Raw genomic sequence first — 27,878 nt, forward strand, 5'->3', positions numbered from 1 at the left:
AAACACTTAACCTGGTCATCTTATTAACTACTTTTTAACAAGGTAATGTTTTAAATGTATAGTTGGAGTAGCGAAATAGCAGCAACAAAAAATATTGTGAGCTGTTACTGTTAAATTGTCTAAAAACCTTTTACATTGTAAGTACCCAATCCATTCTGTCCTTCCTGGACTGCAGTTTTCATGTTACTGTCGCCTGAAATGTCCTGAATTTTCGGAATATTCATCTGCATGTATGTCTTTGTCTCTGTCTGATGTAAGTCAGTTAAAATGCTTTTAAACGTTTGCTTTTATAAAGCTACGGTTTTTAGTTCAAGCTTTTTGAAAAATGTTTACAGCAATAGATGCTGCTCCGATTTCTTCCCAGTAACTCGTATACACTTTCTTTGAAAATCGATCTATTTTGAAGAAAAACAGCTGTTTTTCTCGACTGGGGGGGGGGGGGGACGACTGAGAGAAAGGAAGTCTTTCTTTACAAAGACTCAAAGCCGTCACTGAAAACTAGATTAAAACTGGAAAACAAGTCCTAGCTGGTGCAAGCCAAACACCTACGTTGACCCGGTGCTATTTTCTATGGTGGTTGGGATGGCTGGTGAGCTATTTTGCCTTTTGTTTGATTTGACCGTGTTTTCGCCTTTTGTTTCTTAATGATCACACCATTGCTAAATCCAGAGCAGTAAACAGTCCACAGCGAAGCCGCCTTTTTGCCAGCCCAACCCTGGAAAGTTTGCAGTCGTGGAAGGAGCAGAAAATACTGAGTGTAACTTACAAAAAGGTAACAACAAAAGAACACTATTTCCCCAGATTTTTTTTCCCAACTAAATAACCAAAACAACAAAAACAAAACCTTTCTTTTCATAATAACAACTCCAAAAACACCGCCCAATTTTTTCTTCTAGACTCCATGGCACCGGGCTGAGCGGGTAAGTAAAAAACTAAAATAATTCTTAAAAAAAATTTAAGTGCCTTTGCCCCCTTCGAGGAACTCTTGATTGAGCAGGCCATGGGCTGTAGGTGATGGGAGCTGAGGTTTCTGGAGCTTTGAGTTTGGCAACCGGTGACAGTGGGCGGATGAGGGGACAAAGACTCTCCAGACCCCTTTGCCTCTTCTGCCCCAAAGGCGAAGGGAGCATCTCCCCAGTACCCTGGAACATCCATGGAGCTGTCTGCGATAGTCCCTTTGGCTCGCCTCGGGTCTGAACCTTGGTGGCAGAGAAGAAATTGAAGTGCTTTGGAGATGGAGGGGCTGAAAGAGCGAGGAAACCATCCCACCCATCCTAAGGTTTCGTTCCCATTTGATTGTGCGGTTTCTGCACCCTTAAATCAGCTTTTCGGGGCTCCGGGGCTCGCCTGCTCTTCCAAAGAGAAAAAGGACAAAAGGCCGGCGTCCATGTTGGCACCATGACGCAGCATCTCTCCCGCCTGCAGCCGGGCGCTGCCTGTCCTCCCGGCCGCGCTCGCTCCTCCCTCCCAAACATGAGTTTTATTTTCAGGTTTTGAGCCGAGCCGCAGGCTGGGTCGGGTTGGGGCCAAGGCTGGGGCCGCCCGGCTGCTCAAGGCTGCGGTGGCTAATGGCGGCCGGCTCTCCTCCTTCCTTCCGCCATTGTCTTTCCCCGGTTGTCGCTGGGAGGCAGTCCCGGGTCCTAAGAGCCTGCAAGGCAAGGCACCCGGGATGCTGGTGACGGGTCTCTGGGGGCCTTGGGCCTCCGGGGCGTCGCGTACCACAGTTCCAGCACTCGCCCACCCACCCCATCCCCGCCCGCCTGCCTGCCTCCGGGTGAGGCGGCCGCGGGAGGAGCCGGAGCAGGGCAGGGCGAGCCGCTGGAGGCGGGTTGAGGACCCTGATCTCCGCTGAAGCCCCGGACTCCATGGCCCAGGAGGGCACGAGGCCTCGCTCTGGCTGCTGTCCCTGCTGTTCTGCCTCGAAACAGAAGCCAAGTAGCCAAGGGCTAAGAGGCTGGCCCAAGCCTCCCTTCACTGCCCACTCGGCTTCAGGAGACCCACCCCTGCCTCCCCCAGTCGTTCTTTGATAGCCGAGCCGGAGGGGCGGGTCTCCCCTTTTGTCCCCCCACTTTGGGATAGAGGCCCTTGCGGTGCCTGAGTCCCTTTACTTGGTCGCCAGGGGCTCAGCCTCCAACCCAGCTCTGCGGGTTGGAGGTGTGTGTGTGTTGGAGGAGGGGGGCGGTTGGGGCCTGGGAAAGCCGATTGGGGCCTCCCCCTCGGGAACCCCCCCCTCCCGTGACAGTGCCCGAGGGTGAAGCCTTAGATCTCAGCCTTCCTGGGGGAGGGGATGCGGACAGGGCGGGCCTTTGGAAATGCAGATGAGCCGTCTCCTGCTGCTCGTCGCCCGGGCTGAACCTTAGTGACTCAGCCACCCCCACCCCACCCCCACCCATTCCAGAGTGAGGGCTGCCTTGTCAGCTGGAAAGGGGGGGGCAGCACTTCTGAGGCTCCCTTTCTATCTAGTAGACCCTGTTGGTTTGCGTTTGGCCGATCCATTCTCTGACCTACAAACTGTGGGACTGCCCTAACAGATCGTCCGAATTCACAGGTCTTGCCCGGAGCCCGGAGTAATGTCTCGGTTCTCCCCACAGTAGACAATCCTTGCCTCCTCTGGACCTCTGGAACAGGCCTAATTTGACTGACAGCTTGCCCACTAAGGTAGGTAAGAGCCCTTTTCCCAAGTTGAGAGAACTACATCAGGGGGCTTTGGCCTGCGGCCTTCGAAGGGCGGGTTGGGATCCCCAAACTCGCTGGGCTGGTTCAGCAGCCCCTCCCCCACGCTGATGTGGCGGTTGTGTCTGTGTGTGAAATGGGCGGCCTGCTGGGTCCATCCAGCCCCGCCTGTCAACCTCTGTTGTCAGGCGTTTAGGGCGGGCGATTCTCTGCCGAATTTAGCAACTTACTAGAGCAGGACTACGAAGTATTTCCTAGTCGTGTGTTTTATGGTGGGTGGGAAGGTCCTGGAAGCTTCTGAAGGCATTGACTGCTGCCAGGCTTGCCGGTGGTGCCTCAGCCATTTCTCCTGAGTCCCATTAGGGTGGCCAAATGAGCCACCCTGATGTCTGGCTTGCTGGCTAGACAAAGAACCAAAAAACCTGAAATCTTAGGCAACCTTCCCAGAGAAAAGGTTTCCTTGACTTTTCCTGGATTCTCACAGTGGCCTTCTAGCTCCCAACAAGGCCAGGTTGTTGATAGCCTGGCTTCTAGAACCGTACAAAGCTGGCTGTGAAGCAGACGGGCTTTTTACGAGTGTTTATCGTGCATACTCAACACGGTCTGCGAGCCGTCTCCTTAGCTGCAAAAATTAGGCAGGTATCCTAAGTCAGAAGGGGAACTCATTTAACCTCACTGTGCCTGGCTCTTACGTGTCTCATTCAGAAGGTGCATCTAAGACTTAGGGTCCCAGGCACTGCCAGTTTTCCAGACTTTCCCTGCTAGGTAACACCTGGGATATTCTCCATCTGTGTAGCTCCAGTTGGCTAGCCCTCCTCAGGCCCAGGAAACTTCACAGCTGAAAGTGGTGTGGCCCTTGATCTCTGACCCCTACCCCCACAAGAGTGCTCCTAGTTAGCTCTTACTTTGATGAGCCTTTTGGCTGCAGGTGCTCCCCCTGTTTTGGCCTAAGCTTCCAGCTTCTTCCCCTTGTTCGTCACCCCCACAGTGAGTGCTGGAGTGTGGCTTGGGGAGCCTGGCAGGCTTCATGGAGGGGTTGTTGAAGGCAGGTTAGTGCCCAGTCGGGGGATGATTGAAGCCTGGCAGCTGTGAGCTAGTGACCTTGGACCAGTGGTGCCGTCGTGTTCCGTTCCCCTCCCTCCCCACCCCCGTAAAAGGATCATAACTGCTGGAAAAGGTTGATGGGAGGATTAATGGCGATTAAGGGGGCCTCTCTCCTGCTCTGGCCTCCGGGACGATAGGGATTGTTGCTGGGAGTGGCTGCGTGGGTGGGGGCTGGGCTGTGTCTTGGGCTCCTCCCCGCCAGCCCACTTCCTTAAGCACGTGCCGGAGCCTCCAGGCAAAGGAGAACGAAAACTGGCTCTGCTTGGGAAGGCGGCCAGCTGTTTTTCTTTCAGTGCGGTTTTCAGTCCGGGCTGTTCAGGTTCAGTGGGCTGTTCTGTAGTGGATCACGATTTTTCAGGGTTACCCACTAGTGACCCCAAGAAAAGAAACAGCTCACCCAAGGTTCTGAGGCCACGGCAGACAGGATTCCAGGTTATCTTGGGTTTTCAGCCCAGAGCCTGGGCCCCTGACAACCCCCTTGCTCAGCTGTCTGGGCTATTTTAGGCACCCTCCCGTTCCAGCTGTCTGCTGCCATCACTGTCAGAGAGCTGTGTGATAGCGGGGAACCAGAGTGGTCTGTGGCTCCCGCCTGTCCCGAGGGCCAGGCTTCCAGCTCTGGGTGAGCTTGCTTTGTGCTGGGAGGGCTGAACTCTTCGCCCCGAATGGGAAAAGGCAGGAAAAGCACTTTCTAAGTTGATTGGGTTGATACGGACCTTGTAAGCCACTTGGTCCTTCTAAGGGACCTGCTTTTCTGGCTAAAGTCCTTGGGTCTGGGGTCTTTATCTCCTCCAGCCTCAGACTAAGTAATTGACTAAGTCGCGCTGTGTCAGCTGTACCCTGGAGGGCTATAGACTTTGGAGAACAATTAGGTGCTAAACTGTGTGGTGTGAATCTTGAAAGGGAAAGACAGAAGTGACAGGGCCAACTTGGCGACCCATTTCCACCTCAAGCTCTTTCACCTCCGGTTTCGGGCTCGCGCTCTCTCTCTCTCTCTCTCCCTCTCTCTCTCTCTCCCTCTCTCTCTCTCTCTCTCTCTCTCTCTCTCTCTCTCTCTCTCCCTCTCCCTCTCCCTCTCTCTTTCTTTAGCCCCCTTATCTCCTCCTGGGCAGTAGGGTGGAGCAGTTTGTGCGGCTGTTGTTCCTGGCCTTGAGGGGTGCCCCGCCCACTGGTCACCCACTGAGCTTGGGGCGGGGCTGCTTTGGCCTGCTGAGAGAGGGCCACGCCAGCGGAAGGACTGCCTGAGCTGGGAGGTGGCTGGACTAGCTTCACTACACAGACTCCCGTGTCCCCGCCCCTTCCGTCTCCTCCACCTGGCCTGGAGCCCTCGTTTGGAATATGACCTTTTAGACACTCTTGTGGAGACAGTAGTCAAGATGGCTAGGAACACCCCACCATCACCTGCCCCCAGTGTTTTCACAGACTGTTCTATGCTCTCAGGCAAGTTACTGCGGGTGGAAAGGAGGAGGGGAAGTCGAACAACCGTGTGGGCTATTTCTAACAGAAGAGGGTCTTGCCACGTCCCAGCTAGTCCTCTTGACAGGCTGGAACCACAATCCTTTGTGCCCAACTTAAGCCGTTTTTCCAGCCTGGCCTCTAGAAATGACTTGCCCATCCTCCACTGGTTCCTTAGAGCTGTTAGGCAGCTGGGACCTGGAGGAAGACTGCCTAGACCAGAGGCTAAGATAGCACCCCTAGGCACCTTGACTTCACACCCCCCCCACCCCTTTATCTGTTAAGTAGAACCTGAGTCTTTATCTCTCACTGCTATTGATACCATCTACATTTGGATAGCTAAATAATTGATTTATGGGGCCTCTGAGTAGGGGAGTGGTGCCCTCAGCCTCTCCCATCCAAATTTGTACTTTGTCCTGAAAGACTGAAGGTACCCTGCCTCTGCTGTCCTTGACTCATTCCCTGTTGGCCTCTGTGGCTTAGTCTTCCCGAGACCATCCTGTGGCTCCCTGAGGGATTTTGTGGCAAGAAGCAACTGAAGGAATCTCTCCCTCTCCTACACTTTCCAGGAATTCCTGGAGAATCAGAGAGTGACCCAGGGCCCCCAGAACATTGCTGGTGAGGGAATAAGCCACCCTGTGTGGGTGAGTCTTATCTCCTCAGCTAGACCGGCCTGGCCTGGCCTGACCTCTGAGGAGGCTCTAAACAGCAGCTGGCTGGATTCCTGGGTATTTTTAGCTACACAGATCCAGCCCCACCATCACCATGAGAGCTGGGTCCAAATCCAGCACTCCAGGCCTGCTAGTCCTGGGGTTCTGCCAGCCTCCTGTTGAAGCTGGGGTGGGTGGGTAGGGCAGGCTGAAACCAGTAGCGGCAGGTACCCTGAACCCACCTGAGCCAGAATCATTCGCTTTCAGTCACTTCCTCTCTGAGGCCTCCTGCAGACTTTCTCTGAGGATGGAGAGTGCAGACACAGGTCTCGGGGATCTGTGGAAAGTCGGGAGCCCTCTCTTGGCTATATGTAGCAGAACAAGCACTTTTTCCTTCTAAGTGAATTTTCTCCTCTGGCACATGTAGCCAGCCAGCCTCCCTGGCTCTGGACCAAGCCCGAAGAAACCTGGAATCCTTGCAAAGGTAAGTGGGTCCCAACGCCCTCCGAGCCACCCCCACCTGTGTGCTCCACCCTGGAGTGGCCTGCTCTATGTTCTCTGGGGAACCTTGCCTTTGGCTTGCTGTCCCTCCTTTTTTTTTGATTTTCGAGACAGGGTTTCTCCGTAGCTTTTTGGTTCCTGTCCTGGAACTAGCTCTTGTAGACCAGGCTGGCCTGGAACTCACAGAAATCCGCCTGCCTCTGCCTCCCGAGTGCTGGGATTAAAGGCGTGCGCCACCAACGCCCGGCTTTGTCCCTCCTTTTTTGTTTTGGTTGTTTGTTTGCTTTTTGAGACACGATTCTTCTGTAGCTTTGTGGCCTGTCCTGAAACTAGCTCTTGTAGACCAGCCTGGCCTTGAACTCAGAGGTCCACCTGCCTCTGCCGGGGGGGGGGGGGGGGGGGGGGGGGGGGGGGGGGGGGGTGTTGGGTTGGGATTAGAGATGTGTCCCACCACTGCCAAGGTTTTTTTTGTCTTTTTTTTTTTTTTTTTAAGCATCCTCAAAGGGCCACTAATATAGCCGCAGCCCTTCCTCCCTTGCCTGGTTTTGACAGGAATCATCTATTGACCCTTTGTAGCCAGCCCTCCTTCCCCTCTAACCAACAGTCAGGCCCTCCCTGATATAACTGTTACCTTGACAACCCCTTGGGCCTGTTTCCCCCTCACCACTGAAACCTGAAGAGGGTTTTCAAGCTACAGTACATGTGCCCAAGTTGGGCACCGCTTCTGCTTCCATTGGCACATCTTCTGCCCAACTGTACCCAATATAACAAACACAGCCTTCCCTGGTCCCTTAGCTGATCTCACTGGTGCTGGGAACTCCTGTCAAACTGCTTCCTCCAGACTGTGCCTCCCCCACAGGCAGGAACATGGTTTCTTCTCAATAAACAAGTTGTAAGAAAGGAATGAACGACTTGCTGAATTTTTGTCTAAGGGGCCCTCCTTGATCCAGTGACAAGAGGCCTCTGCCCTAAAGCTGGAGGTTGATCCAGGTTTCCACTCTCCCGGTCCAGGTTGGCTTTTGAGTTTCCACAAGCGGTCGCTGCTGCCCTCTGGTGGTAGGGCTTTGCCTTGCGTCTCCTGGCGGAAAGGGGAGGGGGCGGGGAAAACGAGAAGAAATCCTGACATTTATGGAACCTCCCTGGTCGGTAGTTTACTCCACAAAGCGAAATTTCCTGAGTGCTTGCGGAGAACTTGCAAATTAGGTATCTTCTGGGTGGGGAGGGTCAAGAAGATCCCTGAGCCCTGCCAAACTCCAGGTTGGAGGTTCACACTCATGCTGGCAGGCTGCAAGGATCCCACTCCCTGACCACTGGCCTGCTTTTGGAAGTAGATCCTCAGCTCATAGTAACAGGAAAATGTCACAGTGACATCAGCCAACTGTATCCCTAGTACTTGTTTGTATTAAGCACTCGGCCAAGAGCTACTTGAATGGTGATGGGAGTGGAATTCCTGGGGTGAAAGACACGGAGCCAGAGGACACCAGAACGCTTCTTGGTGGAGATGGGGACTATAGGTTTACAAAGTTTACGGAAGGGCCAGGTGCTCTCGACCTGTCAGAGTCACGACAGTGTCACTTGGGTTCACCCCTCTGAGCCTTGCTCAATACTACCTATGTATTTTGAGTCAGTCCTGGAAATAGGCTGTTCACCTGAAGTCACTGCAGAAGGCGTTTCCCGGCAGGGAGCGCTACGGTTCCACGGTGCGGGTCAACAGAACACCCGAGTAGGGACGGGAAGAGAGCAGAATTCCTGTATTCCCACACTGACGAGGGCCAGGCGCAAACTATGTGGACGCACACAACTCACGTTCTGGTGTCTTCTCGGGAACGACCCGAGGGACTACAACCCAGAGGAAAACAGGCCATACTGGCCTACTAGCTGCAAGGGCTGGATGCGAACCTGGCTGCCGGGTACAGCCAGCCCCCAATTAAGGAGTCTACGGGGGGGGGGGGGGGGGAAGCTGTCCAATCAGAGTCCTCGCTAGTAGGCGGGGCCTGCCAATCAAGGGCTGTCAGTGTGAAGAGGCAGAAACCACGAATCTAACAGAGCTGGGGGTATGCAGGCACACGTGGTGAAGGGGATGCGCTGCGCTTGCGGTTCAGCATCCGGTTCCTCCGTTTTGTTTTTTTTTTTCGTTTCCCCGGGGACTAAGAGACAAACACCCAGGGCTGGGAACATAGCAGAGAGTAATTGTGGCAACGAGGGGAACCCGGGAGGCTGCCTGGCAGAGGTGGCGACAGCTGCCCGAGGGCGGAGCCTTGTGGCCCCGCCCTGCAGCCCCGCCCCCACCCTGTCACTCAACTGGGCTCTGGCCAGAGCGCAGCATCCAGCGCGCTGCGGGCTCCGGGCTATGGACGCCCCAGGTGCCCCGGTCCCAGCCGCTGCCCCCAGCTCCGCAAGGAAGGAGCTGAAGATAGTGATCGTGGGTGATGGTGGCTGCGGCAAGACGTCGCTGCTTATGGTGTATTGCCAAGGCTCCTTTCCCGAGGTGAGGCCCGGTAGGTGGCAGGAAGGGTGAGGATGGGCTTAGGACCGCGGGGAACAAGGGGGTATTCTCCAGCCAGGATCCAGGCCCAGAGTCTAGACCTTGGAGTCCTGGGTGTCTCCTTCAGGCAGCCCTTCAAGAATTCCCGGGCTGAGCCCAGTGGTTTGCCAGGTCTGAGCTGGATGGAGTGATGGTGTTAGACAGTTGTGGGGGAGGGATCTGTCTGGTCCGCCTTTACATTCCTTAAAGGATCAACCCGACCCCTCTCTCACAGCACTATGCCCCATCGGTATTTGAGAAGTACACGGCTAGTGTGACTGTGGGCAACAAGGAGGTGACCCTGAACCTCTACGACACAGCTGGTAAGTGCACCAGAGCCCAAAGGGTCCCCTTGGTCATCCCCAAGGGTTTCCCCTGCCTTCTTGGGACATTCCCTTCCTGACACCCTACCATGCCAGAAGGTCTCTGTAGTATGTTGGCTAGCTGGGAGGCCCTGCAAGCCAAAAGGACCTCTGCCATCTCAGCTTTAAGAGGTGGATAATAGGTTTAGGTGAACTCTGAGCCACCCCCTCCCCCCCAAAGCTATGTTCTGTTCTGCAGCCTGGTTCCTCTCCTGTGGTTCTAGAAAACGTGGGCTGTACTTCTACCTCCTAGGGTTGCAGAATTCCTTACTGTGGTCTTTGATTGAGTCCCCCGGGGCTTGGATTCCAATGGGCTGTGTTTCTGGGCCCCGTAGTTTGAGGTTAGCAAGCTCTAGACCTCAGCTGTGACTCCAGGAGTCTATGGCTGGCTTGTCTTTGTTGAGACCCCAAGGTCCTGTGTCCCTGACTTCTGGGATCCTAGGGCTACAATCCATTTTGTGTTTTCTTGGTTTTTCTGTGAAAAAACAGACAACTTTAGGAAAGAACCTAAGGTCTAAGAATTGGGTCAAAATACATTACTGCTGCCAGCCCCTCAAAGAGTGGACTTCTGCTCATAGTGCATGAATACTGGGATTCCCTTTGGGGTGCCATGAGCATTTGCAGGGTAAAGGTTGAACCAGGTGGAGCCTCACCCATCTTGGTGACTCAGTGTCTAGTGACTGAGTGGAACCACGTCACTGTCACTGAGAGCCCCTTCCCTGCTAGTCTATCCCTGTGTGTGTGAGGTAGAGTCTCAGGTCTTAAATGGAATCTAAATCCAGGCATTCTCCCCACCCCACCACCACCTGGAGAAGATCAAGGGGGGGGAGCTATTCTTGCCCCAGACTACCTCATTTCTGTAGTAGGTTCTATTGGAGACTTCCAGCTCCTCTGAGTGGCCCACTAAGGCTCTCTGCCCTCCCTCTCCTCCAACCCCAGGTGTGTGAGGAAGGAATTCTGAGGTGTGGCTCCAAGAGCAGTAAAAGTCTGTCTGGGAGACTTACTTTCACAGGCCTCTGATCCGGGAGCCAGGGAGGGGCAGGCCCGTTGACCATACTTTGGGGGAAGTACTGCTTGAGCAGAAGTATTGCACGCCTCCTCACAGTTCCAGGAGAGGCTGGGAAGTCTGTTTTTTTCCTCCCTCTGCCATCAGTCTTTCCTGTCACATCCCAAAGTTCCTTGTTTGGGACTGTTTCCCCCATCAGACCAGAGCGGAGGCCATTCTGGGCATTTTCTGGAAAAAGGAAGATGCCCTAAGTACATGTCAGGCGGGAGTGTCATCTAGAGGGTTCTGAATGCAGCTGCACAGGGATGGAGGTAGAGCCCAGGGGCTATCCTCAGAAGGCTGAGATGATGCTACGGCGAGCTGATCGTGTCTGCAACTTTCTGTACCTACTTGGAGCCAGACCAGGACCCTGACTTGGTTCTACTTAGTTGCGACATTGGGGGCATACGAGTCTTATTTTCCTCATCTTTAACCAGAGCTAAAATAGCCAAAAGAGTGAGATAAAACTCATAGACACAGCATTCAGCACAGCGGCTGGCTCTTGGGCGGCTCAGCATATACTGATATGTATATGCTGAATATATATTGGTTTTTTGATACAAGGCTTTGAAGCCTGTCTTAGAACTAGCTCTTATAGACCAGGCTGGCCTTGAACTCACAGAGATCCCCTTGCTTTTGCCATGTGAGTGCTGGGATTCAGTGTGTGTGCAACCACTGCCCAGCTTTTGCATATACTGTTATTTAGATTTCTTTTGTGCTAGGGCTGAAAAATCAGACCCTTGTGCATACTAAGTTCTACCTTTGACCTACATCCCCAGTCCTCAGTCTGAGTTTGTTTGTTCAAGACAGAGTCTCTGTTCCTGGGGCTGGCCTCAGATATGCTTAGTAGCCCATGCTGCCCTCTAGTTCTCCCGCCTCCCTTCTAGCCGCCTGAGGTAGCCACACACACACACACACACACACACACTCACTCACTCATGGCTTCCGCCCCAGCTCCTACTGTAGGGTGTGGAGAGTCTAGCTACCCTCTCAAGGACTATCCACTGTACCTTTTCTGAGACAGGATTCCTAAGTCCTAGAGCTGTGTTGAAGAGTGGCATGTCATCTGTCACTCAAGAGTGACTGGGGAAGTCCTAATGGCTAGAGGAAATTCCCTGGCCAGTGAGCATGAGGCTGGCTCATGTGTGTTCGCAGTGTTTGTCAGGAGGAGGCTCTCGCAGTGGTGGTGGGATAAGTGAACTCATTATCGGGGAGATGAGTCAGCTCTACCTGTGGCTAGGTCTTGGGATACTGTGGAAAAAAGTGATGGCTAGTAACTGTCTAGACTGGAGAAAAGTGGAGGCTCCGGGGTGAGGGCAATGCCTGAGTTAGAAATGAGTCTGGAAAATGCCATAGAAAGCTCTAGAACTGGGGAGAGGGGCCTGCCTCCCCAGTCGGCAATAATCAGAGTTATGGAACAGGAATGACCCCAGAAAGCTAATTTTTTACCAAACCCCGAATGGAATGATAGCCATGGGCAACGCTACGTCACTGCCCACGGGCCCCACATGTAAGGCCTGTCTGGCTCCTTGCTTCCATCCTGCGGAAGCAGAGACACCACAACCTTTACCAAGCTCAGAAGGTGGAAGGGGTGGGGCCCTAGCACTCACAGCTCTAGTAGCCTCCCCTGAGCCCTGACATCTTCAGACAGGAAGCTGTGGTGAGGCCAGAAGGTTGCTAGGCAGAGGGGTGGTGTCATGGTGCAGTGGGGGTGTTTAGAAAACACCCAGAGAGGCTAATCTAGTCTTAGAGGGGCACAGAAGCACGGGGAGCTGTGTGAGAGAAGATAGGAAAATTGGGGGACAACAGCTTCTAAGCAAGGGGTCAAGACCAGAGGGGCATTATGGTCCTAGTGTCGGGACCACTCCAGCCTAGAGCCAGCCAAGTCAGGTACCATGGTCGCATGTCAGGACGGGACTTCCCTGTCTCTTCCTGTCCCTAGGGAGGGAAGGGGGCAGAGGGGCCCTAGCATAGCCAGTAAGAGTGGGTTCCTCCTTCAGCAGCTTCCCCTTCTCATGCTGCCCACACCTCTAACCTATGCTTTGGTCAAAATGGGTCACCTCCTGGCCTCCAGGAGATTCGGGGGTACTGTGTCTTGATGACATGCTAGTCTCCAACACAGCTCTAGGACTCAGGAACCCTGTGCCGGAAAAGGGACACGGTCAAGTGGGGAAAGCCCCATCCACAGGAAACGTCAGGTGGAGGGCCGGCCTCACTTCCACCTGCCTCAAAAACTGCTAGCTGAGGGGAAATGGCACTTCAGAGGAACTCTGACCACAGCATGCTTAAGGAGATTATGGGCAGGTGACTTGGGCATCTTCATGGGCAAAATAGGAAAACAGACCAATCTAGTGGGTGGGAGGCCTCCTTAAGGGGTTCAGAGATTCAGGGGTTAGAATTGCACCCATTAACGTACCTTGGAACTTTCTGCTTCAGTAGTAACCACAATAGCAGTGGTTACACCTCTGCCCCCCCCTCAAGTCCTTTTGTTTCCCAAGTCAGGGCAGAGCCTGTCACCCCTTTCCCAGGTAAGGGAATTAAGACTTAGGAAGGAAAGTGCTAGGCTCCAGAATGGAGGGTGTTTGGTACCTACCCTGCAGGGAAGATGCAGCAGTAGAACCTAAATTCCTTGCCTTTTTTGTTTCTTGTTTTGCTTTTCAAGACAGCGTTCTCTGTGTAGCCCTGGCTGTCCATGAACTTGCTCTGTAGACCAGGCTGACCTCGAACTCACAGAGAGCCACCTGTCTCTGCCTCTCAAGTGCTGGGTTTAAAGGCGTGCACCACCACTGCCCTGCTCAAATTCCTTGTGTTTATGAAAGGCCTAAGCTGAATCCTGAGAGAAGTCAGGTCAGACAGAATCAAGCCTGAGTAGGAAAGGGGGTCTAAGCTGGCTCCCCATTTCCTCACAAAGACCTCTTTTTTCTTGAGATAGCTGCCACCATTTTCCCTGTCAAACTTGCCAGGGCTGGGGTGCTGTCCTAATTTAGTGTTCCAGAAGCAACTTTGGAGGAAAAAGGGGCTTATTTTATTGATAGGCTATGGTCTGTCATTGCAAGAAGCCAATGCAGAAACTCAATAAACTAGTGGGGTTTGTTGGTGGTGGTGGGTTTTTATTTTATTTTGTTTTTTCAAGACTGGGTTTCTCTGTGTTACAGTCCTAGCTGTCCTGGAACTAGCTCTTGTAGACCAGGCTGGCCTCGAACTCACAGACATCCACCTGCCTCTGCCTCCTGAGTGCTGGGATTAAAGGCGTGCACCACCATCGTCCGGCTTGAACCTGGGTCCTTTGGAAGAGCAACCAGTACACTTAACCACTGAGTCATCTCTCCAGCCCCCAAAATGAAGTTTTAAAACAGTGTTTTGACAGGATAAACATTCAGAGAAAAGGGTTACTCTTACTAAGCATGGTGATCACGGTCATGAAGACTCGCCTGCTTTTACGACTCCAGTCACAGATAAGGAGGCTGAAGGTAGCTTCATTCCTACTGGGAAAAGGCTTCCTGGGGGACTCTGAGTGCTTTTAGAGTGTCTGGGCAGGCAGATGACCTTGATAGTGGGGACCAAGCTGTCTGGCACTGTCCAACTGTGACCTTGACAGGGAGCTCCCCTCAGCCATACCACCTGGGTGCTGCTTGGATTGTCTTGGGTCAGGAAGTGAAATGCCAAACCCACCAAAGGGCTGTGTGGGGACAGCTCTGGGCTTAGCTGTCTCCCTTCCCTCACTCAATTTTTATTGTGCTCACTTGGCTTCCCAGACTTGCAGTGGCCCCCTACTTGGAGGTGGGAGACAAATGTCAGAAAAGTAATGTGACATCAGATAATAAGATGTATCTTAAAACAAAGAGAAAAAGAAAGAGAAAGAAAACCTTTGTTAGGGGATAGAGGGACAGCAAGAGGCCATTGCTTCCGGGTGGTTGTGAAAGGTTTCCTGGAGGTGACATTTCTGCATAGAGAAATGAGAGAGAGAGAAAATCAGCCAGCTGCAAACTGTTAAGAGAACCTTCTGGAAGAGGGTAATGGCAGTGTGTGAACACTCTGAACACACTGTGGTTCCTCTTCCTCCAGCCCACAGCCACCGACTCCACCCTCGACTCTACCAGGTCCCTCTCTTTAATGTAGTGGTTGAGTTGCAGCTGCTCAGCCCAGCGCATCTCTCATCTTTGCTGCCAACAATTAGCTAGTATTTCCTGAATGTCTGCTGAGGGCCGGGAATGAAGGAGAGAGACATGGTCGGTCTCTGCCCTAACAGGGTGCCCTGCCTTCAGGTGAGAAAGTACACAACAGGTACGCATCTAAGGAACTTGTCTGAAACAAGCAGAATAGGACACGCTTGGAAGACATGTTGAGAGCAGGGAGGACCTGTCAGAGGAGGTGTCTGAACCCACATCAGTCTGCATGCAGGGAAAACCGTGGTACCTGGCCCTCATTTTGTAAACTGTTCATGGAACCCTATAGGCAAAATTTTGGAAGAGAATGAGTGTGTTTCTTGTATCAGAGTTATGCTCACCACCCCTAACCCCACCTACAACTTAGAGGCCCAGAGCCTGTCTTTACACAATACAAAATAAAAGCTGTTAATTCGTATTAATTCCACTTAGAAGGTTTGGGGTTGCCTCCTAACTCAGTGGCTTTACGCAAGTTGCTTCTCTTCTGTGAATCTCATCTGTATATGAATCTGAGTAGAGGGATGCCTCAGTACTCCCAAAGGATGGGTTCCAAGACCCTCATGCTACCCCCGTTGGTAATAAAATCCATTGAGATTCAACTTCAAGATCCTTAGAGAAAATGGTACAGCATCCATATGGCATACCTACACATACCCGTTTAGTTACCCTGGGTTACTGAGGATACAGTATCAGTGCTATGTAAAGAGCTACTGCCTGTATTGTTTAGGGAAACGTGACAAGAGGTCTGTGTTTGTTCAGAACAGATACAGTGTCTCTTTCTGAATGTTTCTTTTCTTTTGTGTCTTTTGGTTTCTCTGTATAACAGTCCTGGATGTCCTGGAACTAGCTCTGTAGATCTCTGCAGAGGTCCGCCTGCCTCTGCCTCCCCAGAGCTGGGATTAAAGGCGTGCAGCCCAGCTCTTTCTGAAAGTTTCTAGCAGAAGTTGCTTCTGTGGAGAGAGGATCCAAAGATACTAGGTTGACTGTAGCTGTACTTTCCCTTGGTTGCAATTAAGGGCATATATGTTTTAAGAATTATTTTTATGTCTGAGTGTTTACCTGCATGTGTGTATGTGCAGGACATGTGTATGTGCCTGGTGCCTAAAGTGGTCAGAAGAGGGGATCAGATTCTCTGGAACTAGAGTTACAGATGACTGATTCATGTGAGTGCTGGGCACAGAACTCGGGTTCTCTCCAAGAGTAGCAAGTATTTTCTTTATTTTAAATTAATGTTTAGTGTGTATGTATGTGTGCATGTGTGTGTGTGTGTGGTCATGGGTATGTATATGTGAGTGTTAGTACCTCTAGAATCCAGAAGAAGGCATTGGATCTCCAGGAGCTGGAGTTACAGGCAGTGATGTTCTGGGAACTGAACCCAGGTCCTCTGTAAGAGCAGCAAGTGCTCTTAGCCTCTGAGCCATCTCTTCTGCCCCTGGAAAGAACCTTTAGCGATGAATGGCAAACACTTAAACTAGGGGCTGGTGAGATGGCTCAGCGGTTAAGGGCACTTGTTGCTCTTATAAAGGGCCCAAGCTCAGTTCCCAGCACCCACGTGGCAGCTCACATCTGATGCCCTCTCCTAGCCTTTGTGGGCACTGCATGTACATGATACACAGATGTACATGCAAGAAAAACATGGTATAACACACACATACATAAAATAAAAAATAAGTCTTAAATAAAAAAAGAAAAATCGTACACTGGGGTTGGAGATATGGCTCAGCAGTTTAGAGTGCTTACTTTGTACAGGAGTCAGTTCAGGTCTTCAGTACCCACGTAGTGGCTCACAGTCACCTGTGATTCCAGCTCCAGGTGATCGATATACACCCCAGGAACACACATGATGCACACACACATATATCCAGGCAAAACATTCATATCCATTGTGATGCTCTGAATGAAAATGGCCCCCATAGCTTATATGTTTAAATGCGTGGTCCCCAGTTAGTAGGAGGTGTGGCCTTGTTGACGGGGTGTGTCACTAAGGGTGGACTTTGAGGTTTCCAAAGTCCTCACTTGCAGATCAGATGTGCCCTTAGCTATCTCTCTAGCATCATACCTGCCATATGCTTCCTACCACGATAAGGAACTAAGCTTCTGAAAGTGTAAGCAAGCCCTCAATTAAATGTTTTCTTTTAAAAGTTGTCTTGGTTGCTGGGTGCCAGTGGTGCACACCTTTAATCCCAGCACTCTGGAGTCAGAGATAGGCAGATCCCTGTGAGTTCAAGGCCAGGCTAGTCTAAGTAGTCAGATCCAGGACTGCTGTGGCTATATGATGGGACTTTGTCTCGGAAAAAAAGGAAGAAGCCATTGGTATTTTTAAAAGGATGTCATGGGGGTGGGGACACTAGCAAGCAACAGACAGATCCAAGCTGTGCACAGGGCACTCTGTAGGACAGACGCCAGCCTGGTGTGGCAATTAATCACTTGAAATGTAGTTAGCGAACCACGGGACTCAATTTTTTCTTGTTAATTAGTCGACATTCAAATAATCACATAGGGCTGGAAGCTGGACACACAGGCCTAGAAAGACTCTGGCAGCCAGGCGGTGGTGGCGCACGCCTTTAATCCCAGCACTCGGGAGGCAGAGGCAGGTGGATCTCTGTGAGTTCGAGGCCAGCCTGGTCTACAAGAGCTAGTTCCAGAACAGGAACCAAAAAAAAAAAAAAAAAAAAAAAGACACTGGCAGAGATTTAGAAGACTGCATAGGGTTATATGTTGGGTAACATCCTGAGCCAGTGCCCTGATGCCCCACAAAGGGTGTCTCCTAGTTGTAGTGGGGAAGAGAGGCCAAAGTCAAGCGCCCCTTTATCCCATGCTGAGGGGACCTGAAGGACAGCATGGGTATTTTTCCTGGCCCAGCTGTCATGATGGCTGGCACATACTGTTGACCCCATCCGTTAGAGGAATATTGGCTGGTGGCAGGCCCATGGGGCAGGTTTTATTTTCCATGCCCCTAATTGTATGGGTTCATATGTGCCTGTAATGTCAACAAGACTTGGAAGTTAGAGGCAGGTGAGTCAGGAGTTCAGGACCAGCCTGTCTCAAAAACAACCCACATACACACATGCCACACACACACACAAATACATATTTAAAAAAAGTAAGGAAGGCAAGTCTGGTGGCACACGCCTTTAATCCCAGCACTTGGTGGGCAGAGCGGAGGAGAATCTCTGAGTTTGAGGTCAGCCAAGGCTTACATAGTGAGACTGTCTTTTAAAGTAACAGAACCGAAAGATGGAGAGATGGCTTAGTGAATGAGAACACTGACTGCTCTTCCAAAGGACCCGAGTTCTATTCCCAGCACCCACATGACAGCTCACAGCAATCTGTAACTCCAGTCCCAGGGGATCTGATGCCCTCTCTTCTGGACTCCTATGGCACCACATGCATGGCGCATAAACATATATTCAGGCAAGACACTCATCCCCATGAAATGAGTCAATTTGAAAAGTCGGGTGCTGTGGATTTAACCTGGGTGATTTCTGCAAGAAAGATCCTCCCAGCCAGTGCTGCACCAAGCCATCACTCCACTCCGGTCCCCAAAATAAGTTCATTTAAAAAAAATTGTTTAGGTTTATGTGTATCGGTGTTTTGCCTCCACTATGTGCACGTGTGTCTTGTTATTTATCAGAATAAAGTGTCAGGTCCCCTGAAACTGGAGTAGTGGGTAGTTGTGAGCCACCAGGTAGGTGTTGGGAACAGAACCAGGGTCCTCTGGAAGAGCAGCAAGTGTTCTTCACTGCTGAGCCATCTCTCCAACCCCAGTAAATCAATTAAGACAATTTTAAAAAAGAGAAGGAATGAAAACGTAGCCACTAGGGTAAAGGTTAACTGACCCATCACGCAGAACTGCTGGGAGAGGGGAATCCATTTTCCCCGACAGAGTGGCACTGGCTGTATCAACCCCTCCAGGATGGGCCTAGTGTGCAGAAGTTGAATAATATATAATGGATTCCAACGGGTTTTTTGTGTGATTTGGTCACAGTTCAATTTTTGTTTTTTGTTGGTTTTTTTTTTTAATTGTAGGGGCGTGGTGGTTTTCTTGGTTTTGGGGGTGTTGTTGTACTGGGTTTTTGCTCGTTTTTTGAGAAGACTTAAAGTCATATGAATTGGAAGGGAAGATTATAACCAAAATATATTTAAATTTAAAACTTGTTTTAATGAAAAACATAAACAGCAATTCTCAAATAACCAATAAAATTTTACAAAATTGAAAAATAGAAAAATTAAAAGATGCCGATATTCCAGGTGGAGACTCAGGTTCCACAGGTGACTTATCTAAGTCACCCAGCAGGTGAGGGACGCAGCTGAAGTTTGAACTTGTGTCCTACCTGCCTATGGTGCCCATGACTTTAGAAGCTGTGCTTTGGTGGAGCTCACTGAGGCCGTAAGACCAGGCAAGAGAGAGGGGGAACCTGTGCCCTGTTACCAATGGGAGACCGAGCATGCATATTCTGAGTGCAGGCTGGCACCGCCCAGAAACATGGGGACAGGCTGGATGGGTGCCTCCTGGACATCCATGTTCCTGTAAGAGATGGACATCACGTTTACATAGAGGCGGCTGAGGGTCACCAGTGAGTTCTAGGTATTCCTTCCTCACTGTGGGAGGTGATTCAAGGGGGTGTGTAATCCTGACGGTTTCCTGGACCAGGAAAAACCCACCTTTCTGGTGAAGTGGGTGAACTCTGACTTCACAATGGAACAATGACGGGGTTGGTGGGGCTTGCTGGGATTGGCACCAGTACCATGACAAGCAAGGGAAGGCTGTTCTGAGGCACCCTGCTAGGAGAGCAATGTGGGTAGCATGCATGCTGTTACTACAGGGTAACTGCAGAGACAGATCAAGCAAGTGAGCCAAACAAGAACACCGAAGCTCAGAAGGTTCTCTGGGTTCTCCCGTGCAGACTCTCTGGGAGTTTAAAACTGTTGACAGAGAAATTTCCTGTGGCTAGGCATGATGTATGCCGGTGCAGGTGCACCCAGGCAGAGGCAGGCAGATAGCTGTGCATTTGAGGCTAGCTTGGTCCACACAGCAAGTTCCAGGTTAGCAAGGGCTGCACAGTAAAATCCTATGTCAAGCTGGATTGTGGTGAGGCACGCCTTTAATCCCAGCACTCTGGAGGCAGAGGTAGGCGGATCTCTGAGTTCAAGGCCAGCTTGGTCTGCACAGAAACCCTGTCTCGAAAACCCAAGGGAAAAAAAATGTCAAAAACAAAATAAATACAAATTTAAAAACTGAGTTACCTCCAATTTTTACAAAAGCAGAATGAGCCACACCTAGGCCCAGCTTCTAGGCTCTGATTGGCCTGGGCCTATGGAGGGCTGTGTCTGGGACTGTCACGTGTCCCCTGGTGGGCACCAGGTGCAATGGAGCTAACTGCCCCATGAGATGTGGTGATAGATGTGTCTATTCCTAACTCATTAGCATTTGCAAGAATGGGCAGAAGGAATCCAGGCAGCTGCCCCAGAACCAAGGAGGCTGGAGCCAGCACATGCTTCTGGGCCTGGGAGACATCTAAATGGCAAAGACCCCAGATCCGAGTCCCAGGCTGGCAGGCAGGGGAGTACACCACCCTTGGCAGAAGGCTACAGCTTACAGTTCTCTGTTATCACTCCAGCCGAGCGCATGGCTTTGATGGCATACAATCTAGTCCCTCTCTCCCTATCCTGTCCATTTTATAAATGAGGAAATTAGGCCCTGCGCTCATCCCCCCACCAAAGCCCAGGGATTCATGTCTCTGATACTCCTCTGGTTTCAGGGCAGGAAGACTATGATCGGCTGCGGCCCCTGTCCTACCAGAACACACACCTCGTTCTCATCTGCTATGACGTCATGAACCCCACCAGCTATGACAATGTCCTCATCAAGGTAAAGTCCTGCCTGCCACTGAGAGTAGGGGCAGCTCCAGGGTGGCCTCTGCCCTGATACCCTGCTTTCTCCCTCCTCAGTGGTTCCCTGAAGTAACACATTTCTGCCGAGGGACCCCCGTGGTTCTCATCGGCTGCAAGACAGACCTGAGGAAGGACAAGGAGCAGCTGCGGAAGCTCCGGGCAGCCCAGCTGGAGCCCATCACCTACACACAGGTGGGCCAGGGTCCCTGAACAACCATTACCAGAAACCACCCAGGCCTTGGTCTTCTCAACTGGAGAGCCTTAGCAGGCTGTTGGAGAGCGGAAGCAAACAAAGGTCTAAGAGCCATCCAAAGTAATAATAATAATAATAATATAATAATAGTAAGGCGCACACCTTTGATCCCAGCACTCAGGAGGCAGAGGCAGGCAGATCTGAGCTTTTGAGGCCAGCTCAGTCTATGGGCTACACAGAGAAACCCTGTCTCGAAAAAACAAAACAAACAAAAATAGGCTAGGGCTGGGTGGCTGTGGCACACGCCTTTAATCCCAGCACTTGGGAGGCAGAGGCAGATGGATCTCTTCTGAGTTCGAGGCCAGCCTGGTCTACATAGCAAGTTCCAGGTCAGACAGAGCTAGGTAGTGAGACCCTGTCTCGAATAAATAGAGAGGAACAGGGACTAATAATAGTAAAGCCAAGGTTTTTATTATGTCACTTAACCAGCAAACTCAGTTGTTGAGTTTGGAACAGACCTGAGATGTGATTAGCCCCAGTTCTCGGAATATCAGAATTCAGTTCCCCTCTGTCGAAAGCTTGGGAGAGGACAGGTGGGGGCCAGCAAGGGCTTTCTTCCACCCAGCCATGCAAACACCAAACTGGCCAGCACTCAGACTTTGGCCACCAAAGTGAGTTCTCCACTCTGGAGAACCAAAGCTAGCTCAAACTCCTAAGACTCTGAGGGGTGCCAGGAGGCATCAGGCCCTCATCTGATTAATACCGCCCCCCTCCCCCCCAGGGCTTGAGTGCCTGCGAACAGATGAGAGCTGCGCTCTATCTGGAATGTTCCGCCAAGTTTCGGGAGAATGTGGAAGATGTCTTCAGGGAAGCTGCCAAGGTGGCCCTCAGTGCCCTGAAGAAAGCACAAAGGCAGAAAAAGCACAGGATCTGCCTGCTGCTGTGACCTTGGGGTGCACAGCCCTGAGCAGAGCTGTCCGGGTTAGGGACCCAGGCCTTGGCTCCTACTGGGATTTTATCCCGTCAGAGCACTGGGGCTAGACTCTTGGAACATTCTGGAACTGTCCCTTTGGGTTCATGCTATGGTTCGATGGTGAATGAAGATGCCAGACCTACCAGTGTCCCTCTCCCCTCGGGCTGACACTTGTTCCCAGGCTGCAGGAGGGCCCTCGAAACAGCTCTTCTTGCCCCAGCCATGCGTGTTTCCCTTTCCAAAGCCAATTCATGCTTGAAGCTCAGAAAGGCACAAAGAGTGTGGACAAGTGTGGATGTGCACTGCTGTTCCCAAGTGTCCCAAGGCCACCGTTCCTCTGTCCTCCCTGAGCTCCTGAGATAGCTCGGCTACATCCTCCAGCCTCTTCCTCCTTCCCGTCAGGAACCGAGGGCCACATCCTATCAAGAGAACACAGGCATCAAGCCGGACATGAGCCGGCACCAGCTGTTCCTGCTGTACCACACTGAAGACTTTTGTCTTAGCCTGAGACACATGTTCAGGGGAAGAAGAAACAATCTCTTAAAAGGTCAAAATATACTCAGGCCTCCCACCGATCCCTACCCCAGATTTCACCTCCAAACCCGCAACTGACTTCCACTGGGGACTCCTAATGGACAGTGCCTGCACCCCATCAGGGACCTCAGGCGAATGGACTCTCCCCTTAGACCATCCCCATCTGTAAGCGGCCAGGACTGGGTCATCATCCCACCCTATTCAGTGTCTGCTTCTACCAGGATGCGGGGCTCAGGAATGGCCTGTCCCTGCCTCCTTCCAGAACTGACCTGCAGACCACCAATGTCCACAACAGCAAGACTCCTGAGCTCTGAAATTCCTTCCAGAAGGTCTAGACTCTGCATTTCAGAACTTTTCAAGCCAAGTTTCCCAGGTGGTTTTAGTGCCCCCAAGAGGAAGTCAGCATCTCTCAAGAAGAAACCATGGCCTAGGCTGGCTCATCTGTCCTAGGACCTCTTGACTCAGCCCCCAAAGTCAGGTTGCCAAGGAAAGGGACTTCTGGCCCCCTTCCCCGCAAGTGCCCCAAGGCCCTGCTGTCCCCTGCAGAGCTAACCAAGGACCTCTTGGTCTCTCAGAATCCAAGGCCTTGTAGATAAATTATGATGTAGGGCAGGGGTCAACAAACCACAGCCTGTGGGCCATACGTGGCCACTGCCTGTTTTGTAAATAAAGTTTTATTGAACTGCCACAGTTGTGCAATGGCAGGTTACCACAGGGCTAGCCAGCAAAGCCTGAACTACTTATAGTCTGGCTTTAATGGGAAAAGTCTGCTGATTCCTAACCTGGGGCAATCCTGGGTACCTGCAGAGGGCAGGCCAGGTGATCCAAGGACAGGAGACCAAGGACAGAAGTAGGGCAGGGATGAAGGGAGGGGCGGGTTGTGGCAAACATGAGCAGGTGCCTGATCTTGCCCCTTGGGAATGTTGCCAGGTCTTTCCATTTTTGTAAGGTAAACAGAAATCTGGACTCTTATGTGGGGGAGGCGAGATCTCATTTTTATCACATAACTAAAGAAATTTAAACTCCTGTGGAGACCAAATGAAGCATGTCTGAGGACACCAGCTGTGGAGTTGGATCTGAGCGTGCAGCTGAGGTCCATGGGTCGGAACATGGACCTCCATGGGTCAGAAGGGACAGAACATTCAGCTGAACCTGTTTGCACCTCCACTCTTGCTGCTGCCTGGATCTCACAGGGTCGCACAGGCCTTCCCACACGTATAAGACTCTCAGAGATGGAGGGAGGCAGGGAATGAATGATTTCCAAATGGCTTAAGTTCTAGTCACACTGGGTCTAGGGCCCATGTCAAGGTCGCACAGCAAGTCTGTGAAGGAAGGCTGAAGGGCAGCAGTGAGAAACCCCCAGGAGTCCACTGGACCGCAAACAACCCAGAAGCTTGGCGCCCTCTGGTGGAGACCATCCTTAAAACCCTGCCACCTCAGGTTCCAAGGGGAAGACATCTCTAGATCCTGAGTAGGCTGTGCCACTTTCCCCCAGTGGCCAGCAGGCAGGTGTTTCAGGAAACACAAAGCAAGAGACAAGACAGTCAGGTTCTCTGAGAACTTAAATACTCCCTCACCACAGAGGGGGAGAGGCTGGGGGGGGGGAGGGTTACAACAGAGGTAGTGGCCCAGGAGAGGGGGTGGCCCAGAGAAGGGCGCTCCACAGGTGCCTGGGACACAGTAAATAGCAGGTCAGCTAAAGCCAACCCCAGTGAGGCACATCTAAACCCCAGTGAGGGGTTCAAATGACAGGAGTAGGAAGAGAGGGGGTTCCCTGAGGCTTTCTGCCCCTCCCTGGAAGACGGACGCAGATATGGCCACTGCCATCACACAGAGTTGCAGAGGCCTCGGATTCCAGGGATGCAGGGAAGACCCAGCATTAAATACATTATAAATAGGGAGCCGGGGCAAGTTAATACTGTGCGCAAAGGTGCCCTTCACATTCCTCATGTCTGGTCAGGGACCAGGGCCTTGGCCCTGCTCCCAGTGATGCTGCTGGCCCCTGAGATGCTGCTGCCCTTGGCTACCAGTGACCAGCAGCCAGGGTGCTGACCAGAATCCCCAGCAGTCTTAAGTCCCAAGACTCCCAGGCACAAGGGTCCAGAGGTTCATGGCTGCTTTGTCTTGTTCCTGTTCTTCTGGAGTTTGGCGTGCACAACTTTGAGTGTGGTCAGGAAATTGCCAAGGAAGAGGATGAGGAAGGTGAGTGCCAGCACAAATACCTGGTCCATCCAGACGTGCAGCACCCAGCAATGCCCGGGGCAGGGGAGGAAGGAGAAGCTAGAGTCAATTCCCCTGCAGAAGAACCTGCCTAACCTCAGCCCCCAACCTTAGCAAAGCCATAGGAGCCACCAGCAAAGCATGGAAGTAGGTGAATAAGTGCAGGTGGGGTTCTGGAAAAGTGGGGTAACCCTCCTTCATTCAACAACACTGAGGGCCCCCCCCCCGACCTCTCGAATTCCTTCCTACTATTTCCTCTCATGCCCCAGCAGCAGAAAACCCTGGGCAGCACGAACCCAGAGCCAAGAAACAAGGGAACAAAAGAGTCCTCCTCAAGGCAGCCCAGCCCTCTTCAAGCTCCCACCTCCTCGCTACCAACAGACAGACAGACAGACATGTGTAGGCGTGGTACCTGCCATTCTTTGCATTCCTCGTGGCTGGAGAGTTCAAACAGGGTGACCGCATTGTAGAGCTGCCAGAACTGGAGACAGGAAGACAGGCAGCACTCACCTGTCAGCTTCCCTGCAGACCCATGTGGAAAGCCAGGGAGATGGACCAGGCCCCCCAGCATCCGAGACCAACTACCCAAAACATTGGCACCCCCATTCTATGGAACCACAAGTGTCTCAGAGACAGCAAGTCTGAAGGGCCAGCTCTTTCTATCTTTAGTGTCCCTAGATTCTGCGGAAATGGGGGCGGGAGTGGGGACTACCTGAGATTTTCCACTTCTTCAGAGAGACTGGCCCTATCCTGCACTATGGCCCCGGGAGGCTTTGATGCTCAAGCATTAAAACTATCACAACAGGGAGCCAGGTGGGGGTGACATTTGTATGGGGGGTTATCTCCTCCCAGATACCCAGGGACAGATACCTTGTAAGGGAGGGGAGCCCCAAGGATCTTCTGTTCCCAGGGGTCATCCCTGAGAGGGGTACCCACATAAAAAGGGACTCACATGGCCACAGAAAAGGAAAGGCAGGAGGAAGGTGAGGCCCCGCCACATCCAAGACTGGAACCCTTCTGTGGGGGAGAGTTAAGAGGTTTAGTATGTGTAACTGCTTAAAAAACAGCACAGTCTCTTTGTTGCCCAGGCTGACCTCAAACCTGTGGCCTCAAGTGGTTCTCTGAAGTCAGCCTCCCAAGTAGTTGGGACTTCACATATTTCCCACCACACCCGACCTAACATTGTGTATATTATAAAGTTCAGACTTTAAAATATAGGCACTTCCATGGAGAGGCCTAGCACTGTGCTGTGGCCACACCTGGAGCTGAAACAGAGGTCCCCAGTGAATTATGAACAGCAGTAGTGTAAAGAAAGAACGGCGGCCCAGTGTTGAGGCCTGGAAGTCTTAGGCCCTCCCGATTCTGTGCCTCTCCTGCAGGGAGGTGGACCAGTCTTCCCAGCTCTACCTGCTGCCCAGTTACTCACCCACTGTGAGGTCCAGGTGGTTCCTCTCCCCCAGGGCTCGCAGTCTGTAGAGACAGCCTCTCTGGTAATAGTACTGCAGGAACTGAACACAGCCTGTAGGGGGAGCACAGTGCCCAGGCTCAAGGAGAATATACCCAAGGCCTCTCTCCCCAAATCCAATGCCCTCAACAAAGGCAGGCTGACTGGAAGGGCAGAAAGAGCATCCTGGTGACCTGCTTTCTTTATTTTAATAAGTCACCACAGGTATACTTCTATGTCTCTACCTCATTTTAGCAGTGTGTTTCCCTGAGCGAGGAACCACCTCCCCTTCCTCTTGGTCATAATGTTGCCTGTTGCTCCCAGCATAATCTCGCATAGCTTGCATTCCAAAAAGCATTTACTGAGGGCCTACTGCTAGCCTAGGAAAATTCCAGTCGTTCTTAATCTGGTTGGTGCTTTGGTGGGTCATTACACGGCTGAGCAGTCCGTACTGTAAGTGATAAAACATGTTCAGACAAGTATAAAAGACTGCCTTGGGGCAGGAGATAGATGACCTAGATTTCTGGCCAGAACCCTCTCCGCCCTCCACACAGGTGAGGATGGATCTTCTGGGGACCTCCTCATCTGTAAAATCCCTTGGGAGACCAGGTCCCTCCTCCTCAACTGGGCTTGAGTACTCACTCTGAAAAATGGAGAATGCTAAGAACTGATTTCGAAACTTCTGATAAATTAGTCCATTAGGCCTTGAAAAAACACAAAGGTGGGACACACTGTGAAACCAGACATTCTCTTAGACCCCTTTTTCTCATTCCAACAGAAAGGAAAGAAAACTTTTGAAAGGTAAAACAAACTCCCAGATTCCTGTCCTTTGTCCTTGGGCTGATCAGGCCACACCCATCACCCTTTCCAGAATTAAGGGACTTCGGGGTCACTCTGATTCCTCATGCTGCTCCCTGTCACCTCTGCCCCAGCCAACAGGAACTGTGAAATAGTCCCTGGCAGCGGGGCCTCTAACCCAGTTTTCAGTTCATACTTGCTTTCTACCTGACCCACAAGTCAATTTTGAGAACCCTTCCCCATGTACCAGCTGCAGTTCTGGCTCCATGGGAAGCGGGGGGAGGGTCAAAGGGCCCAGTGAGGGATGACTCACCAAGTCAGCATCACTCCAGACAGGAACGTGGAGACGTAATGGTGAGACACCCACCAGCCTTTGATTCTTGATGAGAACAAGAGAAAGAAAGGGGTTCAGATGAGAGAAATGCAGGGACCTGCTTCCTAACCTCCGAGCCTGCAGCTGGAATGAGAAATGGGCCCCAACCATGCCTTATCTCTTCTTGCAAAGGTATGGGCCCAAACTACTTGCAGATTAGCCCAGGGACCTGTTCTGTGACCTACAGAACACATCCAGTTCCCCAGCACGGAGATACTCCAAGCCTAATGCTACCCAGGCTCCATGCTGGACTGAACTATGTTCTCAGGTTCCTATGCTGGAGCTCAGTCCCCTGGTGCCTTCCAGCAAGACTGCATCTGCAGAGGTAAGTGAGCTTAAGACGACACAAGGGGGAAGCCTTCATCGACCATCTTTGCCCTAGTGTCTCTGTAAGAGATGGATCAGGAAGATTGGAACACAGAGGGAAGGCCATACAGAGCACAAGATGGGAAGGGAGCCATCTGCAAGCCAGGAGAGGCAGGAAACCCACACTGATGACACCTGGATCACAGACCTGCAGCCCCCAAAGCCACAGAAAAGCAATGTCTGCTGGTTAAGATGTCCAGTGTGTCGTATCTCGTGGGAGCCCCATAAACAGACGCAGGTCCTTCACTTCCACCCAAAGGCCTAAAACAGTTCCACAACCCCCACTGGTGACAGGATTCTGGTTTTCATTTTCTCAGGAGGCAGAGGCAGGAGGCAGATCACCTGAGAGTTCAAGACCAGCCTGGTCTATATAATAAGACCCTGTCCCATAAGGGTCTGCCGTTGGGAAAGGGGATGATGCTATGGCTTTCTTCGCAGTGGGAAAGTCTGTTGACTGCAGCTGACATGGCTCTACGCTGTCACCTTGACTGAAAGCAGGTAACAACATGAATGAAATGATGTTCCAGGGGCTGTGGCTATTGAGAGAAGTAGCCTGAAACCAGCCCTGGTGACACAAGCCTGTAATCCCAACACACAGAAGGATC

The 27,878-nt window shown here is 51.8% G+C and overlaps 2 protein-coding genes and 1 long non-coding RNA gene across 5 annotated transcripts in view; 2 read left to right on the forward strand and 1 right to left on the reverse strand.

Annotated features, from left to right (window-relative positions):
• The first annotated feature begins 457 nt into the window (after positions 1–457).
• LOC121444941 lies at positions 458–7,256 on the forward strand. 2 transcript variants are annotated; one of them, XR_005973843.1, is made up of 5 exons: positions 458–772; positions 897–920; positions 1,118–2,658; positions 6,307–6,363; positions 6,874–7,256. It is a non-coding gene; the product is annotated as an uncharacterized LOC121444941 (long non-coding RNA). The 2 variants fall into 2 exon arrangements; XR_005973842.1 differs by lacking the exon at positions 6,874–7,256 and having other exon boundaries at positions 6,307–6,746.
• A 1,267-nt stretch (positions 7,257–8,523) lies between these two features.
• Positions 8,524–22,764, forward strand: Rhof (ras homolog family member F, filopodia associated). The gene is made up of 5 exons (XM_041646878.1): positions 8,524–8,868; positions 9,140–9,227; positions 20,240–20,349; positions 20,430–20,564; positions 21,347–22,764. Exons 1-5 carry the CDS (start codon positions 8,731–8,733, stop codon positions 21,509–21,511), a joined length of 636 nt encoding a protein of 211 aa, XP_041502812.1. The 5' UTR covers positions 8,524–8,730; the 3' UTR covers positions 21,512–22,764.
• Positions 22,765–22,940: 176 nt separating this feature from the next.
• The window catches only part of Tmem120b (transmembrane protein 120B), a 37,556-nt gene continuing 32,618 nt past the window's right edge, over positions 22,941–27,878 (reverse strand). Inside the window, exons 7-12 of one of the 2 annotated variants that reach the window (XM_041646864.1) lie at positions 26,848–26,913; positions 26,379–26,440; positions 25,719–25,811; positions 25,245–25,309; positions 24,705–24,773; positions 22,941–24,294 (exon numbers count right to left, since the gene is read on the reverse strand). In XM_041646864.1, the coding sequence (XP_041502798.1) occupies positions 24,181–24,294; positions 24,705–24,773; positions 25,245–25,309; positions 25,719–25,811; positions 26,379–26,440; positions 26,848–26,913 (469 nt within the window). In that variant the 3' untranslated portion in view covers positions 22,941–24,180. Of the gene's footprint in view, positions 24,295–24,704; positions 24,815–25,244; positions 25,310–25,718; positions 25,812–26,378; positions 26,441–26,847; positions 26,914–27,878 lie in introns of both variants that reach the window. The other variant, XR_005973840.1, reaches the window with a different exon arrangement.

This window comes from Microtus oregoni, unplaced genomic scaffold (genome assembly GCF_018167655.1).
Source record: "Microtus oregoni isolate MIOR12 unplaced genomic scaffold, Mior012 000003F_ref0000135, whole genome shotgun sequence".
Taxonomy (NCBI): Eukaryota; Metazoa; Chordata; class Mammalia; order Rodentia; family Cricetidae; genus Microtus; species Microtus oregoni.